At 42.6% G+C, this 10,734-nt stretch overlaps 1 protein-coding gene across 2 annotated transcripts; it reads right to left on the bottom strand.

Annotated features, from left to right (window-relative positions):
• Window positions 1-6,274: 6,274 nt before the first annotated feature.
• Window positions 6,275-10,476, bottom strand: FAM170A (family with sequence similarity 170 member A). 2 transcript variants are annotated; one of them, XM_015558468.1, is made up of 3 exons: window positions 10,407-10,476; window positions 7,732-7,872; window positions 6,275-6,975 (listed from the first exon to the last, which is right to left on the bottom strand). In XM_015558468.1, exons 1-3 carry the CDS (start codon window positions 10,474-10,476, stop codon window positions 6,275-6,277), a joined length of 912 nt encoding a protein of 303 aa, XP_015413954.1. The 2 variants fall into 2 exon arrangements, with proteins under 2 accessions (XP_015413954.1, XP_015413955.1); XM_015558469.1 differs by lacking the exon at window positions 7,732-7,872.
• Window positions 10,477-10,734: the final 258 nt, after the last annotated feature.

The following is a 10,734-nucleotide window of genomic DNA, read 5'->3' on the forward strand; positions in this document are numbered from 1 at the left end:
ACTGTCCAATAAAACTTGAATGAAAAATGAATGGTGCCATATGCATATGATGGTATAATAGCAAAGAGTTAAAAATGAAAGACCTAGATCTACATGAATTGGCATGGATAAATCTTGAAAACACAATACTGATTGAAAGAAAATAAGATGCGACATTTCTCATAGTGATATTTTTTGTGATATATTGCTTCAGGCAAGGGGAAAAAATAAACAAATGGAACTACAAACTAAAAACTTTTTGCACAGCAAAGGAACTATAAAAAAAGAAAATAAGATGCAAGATGTTAGATTATGACAACAGTTATGTAAATATTTAAAACAATTCTACATATTGCTTATGGGTGCATATATATAAATATATATGCAAGAAAATAATTGAAATATGGTCTGAATACTTGCAAATCTTTGATGTTGGTTATCTCTGGGGAGGGAAGAAATCTTAACAAAAAAAAGATGCAGAAAAGGTTATTATGTGTTTTAAATGTATCTATAAAATGCATTATAATGAACTAAATTTATCCACAGAATATATTATTTACATTTAATATCATCACTTATCTAGGAAACTCTAAGAAATCCACACATAAACAAGTAGGAACTAATAACATAGTTATCAAGGCCAACAGACACAAGATCAACAAATGTTTTAAATCAATCAAGCTCCTCTACATTAATAATAAAATAAAAAATGTAAGAGAAAATAAGAAAAAAATATATTACTTAAAATAGTAACAAGAGCTATATAAACTTTTAGAGGTAAGCATATGTAAAAGCGAATATAACTAACAGTATGATTAATTAAATTGTGCCCAACTCAATATTCAAAAAATACACTACTCAACGTGTTAACTTTATGCACCTCTTACTTTATGAGAAAAGACCCTCTTCTCAAATAGCAGATCAATAAAGGAGAGTGACTCTTAAGAAACAGTCTTTTAGTCCTAACCGGTTTTGCTCAGTGGATAGAGCGTCGGCCTGCGGACTCAAGGGTCCCAGGTTCGATTCCAGTCAAGGGCATGTACCTTGGTTGCGGGCACATCCCCAGTAGGGGGCGTGCAAGAGGCAGCTGATCGATGTTTCTCTCTCATTGATGTTTCTAGCTCTCTATCCCTCTCCCCTCCTCTCTGTAAAAAATCAAATATATATATATATAACAGTCTTTTAAAGCTCAGCTAGTCCAAGCCTCTGGGTTACATACTTGAAGACTAGCAGTTTGCAGTAATTCATAAGCCACAATCAAATTCAGTGCCTTGAAATAAAAGTAAAAAAAAAAAAAATCCCTACAGAGAACAATTATGGAGAGTTACTCAACCTTAAGTGGAGAAATAGTCATGACAAAACTCCAGATATTGAGGGAAAATTGAAGTGCAGAGTTTAAGGTGTCCATAACCCAGATGGAAACTGGAAACGATTTAAAATATTTTATCGAACATTAATGATACCCACTGAGTATATAGAAGAAAAGCAACCTGGTTAACAGGGAAAGTCACAAGACAGTTGCAGGAGAAAGGGGGAATCTTTCTCAAAGTGTTCATCAATAAAAGAATAGATAAATTGTACTTATCTAAAAAGGTGGGATGGATCTATATTAAAGATTTGTATTGAATATCTATAATGAAAACATTAAAAGAACTCCAATAAAAATGTTAATTATAGGATATGATATGGTATAATTTATGAACCAAAAATCTCTATAAAAGTTGACATATATCATAAACGAAACACTATATATGGAAATGCATGGACCAAAGGTCTTGAAATCAAACAGCTAATAATAAATCTCTCTGCAGAAGGAAACAGGTTTGGGAGTGGGGTTGGAGTATTTTGAGAAGAGATTTTTATTTTACTTCAATATCGAGTTTTTAATGAAGAGAACATTTCTGTATTACTCCTAAATTTAAAAAATGTGTAACTGGATAATACTATGAAAAATGAACTGGCATATTTTTTATTATTTCTCTTTGCTCCTAGATTTTTCCCCCCATCTTGCTAGCTTGGTACTCTGAGTTCATTGCATTAGGAAGGTAAAGGCTCCGCTCAAATAAGGGAGAAAAAAGAAAAATTCTTGGCTTTGAAATGTTAAAAGCAGAAGCCCACAGCAGAACAAGAGAGATTTATGTGAACAAATAATAAATCTCACGTTGATTGTAAAAAGTATTCCTTGAACTGGGAGGTAAGAAAGAGGTGGATCGGGGAGACATGTATTGAGGGAGAGAGATCGGTGTGGCCAGGGATAAGTTTTATCAGTGTGGTCAGTGTGCTTTAGGGACATTATGCCAAGGATCAGAGTTAGTATAGAGACTATCCAGCCTTCATTTGACCACTGACTCCAGTTTCCACTCCCAAACTCAGACACTTACAGACTCCAAGAGTGAGTGAGTGTACGTCAGGAGGGTCACACCCGGCTGCAAGGGTTGTGGCCAGTCCCCATTTGTGAGAAATCCCCATCTATCTTCATTTTCTGTTCTAGTTCATTTAGGCTGATTTCAGGGTGGGGAGTAGAGTTACACCTACTTTATTAGAATCCTAACCAACAGTTTAAAGATGAGCATAAGTATGGCTTCAAACTGCTCTGAAATGCCTTATTCTGAGCAGAGATTCAAAGTCTTATTGAAAATTTGTCTTGTCAGTGGCCCCAGTGAGCTGACCTGGAGTGATAGACGTGTGCAGTCATCTTAGAAAAGCTTTGGAGCCAAAGGCCTTCATTCCCACTTCATGGTCAATGCAGTTCTTCCCGCAACACTATGAATCCTACCTACAGGCCCTCAGGTAGTACCCTCCATGCTTTACAGGGAAGTCTCTTTCCCAGCAGGATGCACAGTGAGAATCCTCATTGTATAACCATTATCCTACCAATTTATGGGGAATAAACCCTAGGTGTTTAAAGCAGTCAGTAGAAGAGAAAAGTCAAATAACATACCAAGGAAAGGAGAGGAAATGATGAAGACTTGGGAAAAGAGATATTCTTGGTAGACTCAACAGCGGGTGAAAAGGAACGAAGGTGAAGATTGCAGAGTACACAGAGGTGGTCAAAGAGTGAGTATGAAAGGGTAGCTAGCACAGGCCTCAAATTCTGAACTCCTTGGAATGAGAGTTAAAGGTGGAACTAGGCATCCTGAGGCAAGAGATTTGTGTATATAGGTGATATCCCCAAGGGAGAGGCTAGGAAGCATGAAACCTGTTAGGAAGCTGGTTTATTATTATTACCAAAATAATAATGACAACACCAGATCACTGGAACCATCGTTCATTCAATAAAGCCCCGAAAACAGAATGGAGTTTTCTCAAAAAATTAAAAATGGAACTCCCATTTGACCCAATAATCCCACTTCTATGTCAATCAGAAAAGACATAATGCACCCCTGTGTTCATAGCAGCACAATTCACCATAGCTAAGATTTGGAAACAGCCTAAGTTCCCATCAGCAGATGAGTGGATTAGAAAACTGTGGTACATCTACACAATGAAATACTACGCTTCTGTAAAAAAGGAAGAATTCTTACCATTTGCAAAAGCATGGATGGACCTAGAGAGCATTACAGTAGGTCCTCATGTTACGTAGGAGATCGGTTCCTATGGTGCGATGTAACGCGAATTTCACCATAAGTTGGAACCCACCTACATAAGCACCTACATCACTCACATGGAGCACATTCACAGCAGTAATGAAGTGAAACAGTAAAAAAAAAATTTGAAAGAAAGATAACAATTCCTGACCTTTACTTGTGGTAAATAATAGAAAACATAAAGCACATATGTAAATATGTAGAAATGATAGAATTTTTTTTTTATAAATAAGTGCGAGATGGCAATGTAACCACAAAACGACCTACGTCGAGTCTGACGTAACACGAGGACTGCCTGTATGCTAAGTGAAATAAGCCAGTCGGAGAAAGATAAGTATCATATGATCTCACTCATTTATGGAGTATAATAAACAACATAAACTGATGAACAAAAATAGATCCAGAGATGTAGAAGCATTGAACAGATCATTAAACCTCAGAGGGAAGGCAGGGGATGGTGAGTGGGCCATGTTGGAATTAGACTTTATTCTGCTTAAACTGGCCAAAATCTCTGAACTTCCAATTATTTCCTTCTAATTCCATCAATCCTTCCAAGGCCTGGCTTTGGCTCCCTATTCAGATTAGGAATACACATTATTCCCTCCTCACCTTTTGGACTGTGGACAGCCTCATGCATCGAAATGTCCTCAGTGCCTCCGAGATGCCTTGAGCTCCAGCGGGTGGTAGAAGTGGTGTGAAGATGAAGTTCAGAGGTGACAGGATCAAAAGCTTGAGAGGCTAGAATGAGAATTTATTTAGAAGTTATAATATTAATGTCAGAAATGGAAATATTAGAGCTCATTGGCACAAACTGCTAACGCGCCAATCTCCTCCCCAGATTCCTGACTGTGGTCAGATGGCTTCTTTTTGAACTTTGTAACGAAGTGTCACCATCTCAGGAGGACCCTGTTCCATGGACACCTTCAAGACTGAGAAATTTCTCCTTTGTCTTGGGGTTTCCTTGTGAAGCCACAAATAACAGTCCGTCCTTTGTCCAGGCCAGGCCTAGGGAGGCATGCAAACCGCCTTCCAGTCCTCTGAAGTTCCCCTTCCCAGTGTTTTTAAATCAGGACCCATGAGACCTGGTTTCCACAGCTCCTGCTACTTTCCAAACGCTTCATCTGAACTCAGTGTAACTGTTGTGGTCCCTGTGAAATGTGGTTTCCAGCCTTGGAAAACAGTCACACAGAAGCCCAATCAATCCCAGGAGACTGGATACTGTTGCTTCTGGAAAAGGATGGTGGATATCTTTGGTGTTTATGGAAAACCTCATTCACAAACCACTAGAGAGACAGAGGTAGATGACAGATGATAGATAGATGATGGGTAGATAAAATGGCTAGATTAATTTAAGTAAAGAATATATCTACTAGGTATAGTGCCAGGTGAATAGTAGATATATCGGGGGGAACACTTTGTAAAGTATATGATTGTCTAATCACTATGCTGTAGACCTAAAACTAATACAGAATAATATTGAATTTAAACTGTAATAAAAAAAAATTTTAAATATTAAAACAAAAATTTTTTAATTTAAAAAATATATCCAGGAAAGTTTTTCAAAACAGCCTTTATTACATATGATGTTTATGTGTTAGATTGAGTACTGGTCCCTTCATCTTCCTTCATACCACTGGCATTCTGTCTGCTACTATCTCCAGGGTCCTATCTTCTCCCTGGAAGTGAGAAAACAAAAGAGGCAGAAGAAGAAAAGACAGGAAGCCATACGGACTCTATTAGTCAATTACCCTCCATTTTGTCTTAAAGCTCAGAGGCCACGCATACCACAATGAGTTTGTTTCCAGAGCAACTACAGCAAAATAAAGGTTCTAGAACATTTCCAGATCACTTATTACCGACCTCATTTTCATGTGCTTCTGTCAACACTTTCCACTCTCTCCCAAGGGACTCTGTCCATAGGCCATAGTGAGATCCCAGCTCAAGCCAAAGACTCTCAGCCCTGAAACCTCTGGTCCTGTTGAGCCCCTGTCATTTCTGCAGACCACTCCTGGCCCTGGAGGGGCTGCTGGCGGTATTTCCTCTTAAGTGAGTCAATCATGGAGACTCTGGGAGAAACCCTGTCAAAATTCTCCACTTTCTCAATAAGTAAATGGAGATCAATTCCCTGGAAGCGTTGAGACAAGTTGGTGCAACTCCAGCGGCACCAGGTAACCCAGTGCAGCCGTGCAGGCCCTTCCCTCAGGTTCCTCTGGGCCTTCATGACGTAGGCTCAGAAAGCTGTGCCAGCCTCAGGCCTTACCTCTCCCAAGAGGAGGCCGCACTGTCTTCCAGGATCTTCTGGCCCAGGAGTCTCAGTTGCTGTGAGGAAACCAGCACAGAGGGAGACACTTCTTAGTTAAAGAAGAAAGGTACTCTGTTAGCCCTTGGAAACCCTCAGAACTTCCTGCAGCAGCTGAAACACTTGCGATAAATTCTCACTTACAGTCAGGACTTAATTAAATGCCTGGGCAAGAAGCAATGGGCCCAGTTTCCCATCACCACCACCCCGACCCCACCCCTCAGCTGTTCCCTGTACTGATATAGCCCCTAACTCTCTCTAATTGAGGCAGAGGCCTGGGTTGGAGAGAGGACTGGCTTGGAGAAGGCACAGCTCCCTCAGAAGACCCAGCCCCTGCTCACTTCCTTTCCTTTGGAGAATGAAACATACAACCTGAACATGGGCTCCAGGACCTCCTCAAGCCAAGGTCTTAGCCTGTGGGCTGCTCCTCCACATTCTGTTTTTCTTCTTGCTTCTCTTTCTTTTCATTCTTCTTCACCTCCTCCTCCTTCTTCTCCTGGATGCTCTCTGATTCCACATTGCTTCTTAGCTGAGCCATGGTGAGATGAAAGACGTGACAGCTGAAGCCCTCCCTGATCCCAAACTGCACATGCTTCTTGAGGATCTCCAAGGTGGGGAAGACCCGGCAGCAGGCCATGCACCTGAAGCCAGTCTCCATTGTAACCAGCCAGTCAGGTGTCTTGGCCCTGGGTCTCTCCTCAAATGTGGGCAGCCCTGGTGGACTGTCTAGCTCTGCTCGTTCTTCATGCTCTTTCACCTCCCTGCTGGGCTCAGATAGGAGTCTTCTGGTGGACACGTCAGAGGGGGCTGTACCTACCACCACGTCCTCAGGAAGTTTCATTTCTTTCATCCTTGGCTTCTTTTTTAGTGACTCTGAGGTTTCCTCTGTCTCCCAGGAGATAGCCACACCCTTTTTCACTTGTACTTGCATGTAGTATATTTTCATGCCTCTTTCCTCTTTGTTTATATACTGAGAGATCGCACAGGTCTTATAGGATGAAGGGGACGATAAGGAGATGTGTGGTAAGCGGGGAGCAGTCTCCTCTTTCTCCTTAATCTGGGCTAGGGCTGATCTAAACTGGGCACTCTCTTGATGTAATCTCTGGATTCCTGGGAAAGGAAATTAGAAACATAAGAATATGTGCGGGGCATGCGGAAACTGAGGAACCAAGTATGAATATGCAGGATATAGGAGAAAGGGACTATGATGTGATGTAGTTGTGTGATGAGCTTGGTGTTTGTTGTTTATATTGTGGGGTAGTATATCTGGTGTCATCTGTGGGCTTCTGATTTGTGTGTGTAGGGATATTGGAGGGGCGCCTGTATGTAGCGGTGTGGAATATGGTGGTGAGGGCTGTGATATGTGGGATGTTTTGGGGGTGTGTGCTATGAGAGGGGTGTGAGTTTGTGTTATCATTGCTGTGATATTTGTGGAATGTGGGCTGTGATGTAGGAGAATGGCATTGTGGGTCATGTGATTGGGTTTTGTGTGTGTGCTAAGAATGGATATCATGGAGTGTCGTTGTATGTGTGAGGTGTGAGGGCCTGGGCTGAGGAACTCTGTCCTTCTCTGGAAGCAAAGACAAAGCTTACATGTTCCTCTGAGGGTGCTTAATCCGGTCCCTCTGCCTATACCTCAAGCCCAGACCTCTCTGGCCCTACTCCGTTACTTCCCCACTGTGGTTGCACCAGGGCTCACCCTCTCCTATCGTGAGCTCATATCCAAGATCTCCTAACCGTTCTGCCATTCTCCCCAAGCTCCTTCACAGAGCCCTGATCATCTCCGATTGCCCTGGGTCTCCTCTGAGGTTCATGCTTGGCTCTATGAGCCTCCTGCCATGCACCCAAGGAGGCCCACACTCTTACCACTATGGATGAACTTGAGTGGGGAAGAAACACAGGAGAAGTATTCAGAGGCAGAGGAGATCTCTCCTACCCCTGGGTCACAGTCTTTGGCCACCTCGGTTGATCCAAGCTGAAGGGCATCCTTTTGTGACTTCGAGATTCCTGAGGAAGGTACAAAAGCCTCAGAGATATGTTTGTGAATCATTAATCTGTCCAACAAATGTTTACTGAGTGGCTGGCTTTTGTCAGGTGCAGTGAATACACATGGCGTAGACTCTGATTCTCAGTGGTTATTCCAGTATTTAGTTATAATCAACAATTACTTTGTTAGTATCTTGTTAGGATGTAGGCCTGAGTGGTGACTGTGAATATGTCAGAAGTGTGAGAGTGATATGTATCACCTAAGCCTTTTTGTTGTTGTTAATCCTCACCCAAGGATATTTTTTCCTTTTCTTTTTTTTTTTACAGAGAGTGGAAAGGAAGGAGGGAGGGAGGGAGAGAGAGAAACATTGATGTGTGAGAGAGATACACTGATTGGTTGCCTCCCACACCTGCCCCAATTGGACTGGGGATGAACCTGCAAACCAGGTATATGCCCTTGCCTGAAATCAAACCCAAGGGCCAATATTCTAACTATTGTGCACACTGACCAGGGCTCAGCTAAGCCTTTGGTAAGTGTGGGATTAGTGAGGTGACCAGGGCAGAAATGTCTGTATCTATGTTTATGGAGAGTTTGTGTGTATGGTTTGTGTTCACAACTCAGGAGTGTATGACATGTAACCTGATTAATATGGTATGGTTTGTATTTATGGTATATATTCACTCATTCATTCATTCATTTGCAATGTTCAATGAGCAATTACTATGTATCAGGCACTATTCCACTATTCTAGGTTTTAATAATGCTGACCATTAGAGCAAGGAAACACACAGACTACTAAACAGAAATGCAAGAAGCATATAATGTGTCAGCTGGTAGTAAGCATATAAGGGTTTAGTAAACAAAAATACAGGACACCAGTTAAATTTGAATTTCAGATAAACCATGAATAATTCTTTAGTGTAAATATTCCCATGCAATATTTGGGCTCTAATATTTGGGACATACTCATACTAAAAAATTATTTGTGGGTTATCTGAAATTCAAATTAACTGGACAGCCTGTATTTTATCTGGCAAACCTGATAAGGGTTGGTGAATCTGTTTCTTGGTGGTTTGTGCAAAATGAGCCTGGTATTACTGTACAATGTGTTGTGTGGGTGGTGTATATGACATGTGACTGGTTCTTACAGAGGTATTTAGAGATAGTTGAAGCTACCTGTGTTTGCATGATAGCTGGATCTAATCTATATACACAACCTCCAGAGTTTGGGGTGGGAAGAGAGGATGATATACACAGGGGTTGTATGTGAACATAATATAGGAGTGATGTGTGTATACACCTATATACTCTGTATGTTCTTTAATAAAAAGTTGTGTGTGTAGGTGTGTAATTTTTTTCTCCATCTGAGCGTACATGTATGTGTGTGAGTGACTGTCCATGGAACACCCTTCACAAGAATTCTGATTCTGAATACACTTTCACGTGTATTGAGTGGCACCAGGTCCAGGCATGATTATAGAAACCTTACCACACAGACTACACATCCGATAAGCTCTCTATCCCATTTTATCCATGGGTTCCACCACACATGCACAAAGACAAAAATATCCTGAAGTGTACAGGACAGGGATAATCATTGCCTTCCCCCTCCTGTCCCAGCTGCTATCTGAACATCTGCCTATTGGCCAGGCCTCCATTCCCAGGGCTCATCCAATGGTCTTCAGGACCCCGGGCCTCATGGAGACTGCTGGGCTCCAATTTGGGACAGAAACCTAGAGCTGGATCTCTGGAGTGGGCTCCATTCTGCCCCACCTTCTACCTGTGACACCCCCCACCACACACACACACACCTTTCCCAGGACAAGCTTCTAGTTTACATTTAATGCACACAGTCACCACGCGGCCTGGGAAGTACATTCATGGCTCTCAGTGCTCCCTGCAGGGCCCTGACATTTCTCACCCTCATCCATTTGATCTTAGTCTCTGGAAGGCCTTTCGCTCCCCTTGATCTCTGGGAAGTTCACCCCTGTGGACTCACTCCCATGGATCAACTGGTAAATTCTCTTTCAACAACAATCTCCTTTCAAACAGGCATTTTACTTCTCCAGATATTTTCAACAAGGCCTTTAACTCATTGAGCTTCACTTTGCTCTTTGGTAAAATGCACAGGACAACTCATGGATCTCTATCAGCAGCCTTTACACACCACACGCCCCGGCCCAGTGACCCCAGGGTCAGATCAAGCAAAGAGAACAGAAAGAGTGGGGGCACCGAGAAAAGCTGCACCTCTGAGCCTGTACAAGCAGAACCCCAGTGGGCTCCAAGTCCAACAGAGCTCCAGGCTACAACAGCCCCAAGAGAGTGCTCAGGCCCTCAGACCGGCAGGGTGGACTTTCCATCTGCCAGGGCATCTGGCCTCTCCGTGCTAACTCACCCCAGGGGGACCCTAAAGATGGACATGGCAGCACCGGGTGATACCAGGTCTCTCCCTCCCTACTTCATAGGTGCACGTTGTCCTCAGGCCCTGTCTTCTTAGAGAAGGCTCAGGCTGGCCGCACCCCCTTGTGCCTCCGACAACTTGCCCAGCACATACCTCCTCCCTTCTCGTCAGTTTCCTGGGACTCATCATTTTCCAAATGTTTCCTCTTTTGTCGTCGTTTCATACTACCAGCAAGAAGAGCCCCCTAGAAGATGCCTAACATCCAGCTCCTCCTTCTCCCTACAGGTTGGCCCTCCTTGGCTCTCAGGAAGTCCATTGAAATGATTTAGTACAGATGAAGAGGTAGGTGACTCTCTGAAATGGCTGAAGAACTCAGACCCCTCAGAGAACCCGCTGCAATGCCCAGTGCTCTCTACAGCGCAGGGCTATTAAGGTTCAAAGGTTGCCAGGCCCACAGCAGAATTCTCCGACCTCTATCATG

This window comes from Myotis davidii, unplaced genomic scaffold, assembly GCF_000327345.1.
Source record: "Myotis davidii unplaced genomic scaffold, ASM32734v1 scaffold130, whole genome shotgun sequence".
In the NCBI taxonomy this organism is placed as follows: Eukaryota; Metazoa; Chordata; class Mammalia; order Chiroptera; family Vespertilionidae; genus Myotis; species Myotis davidii.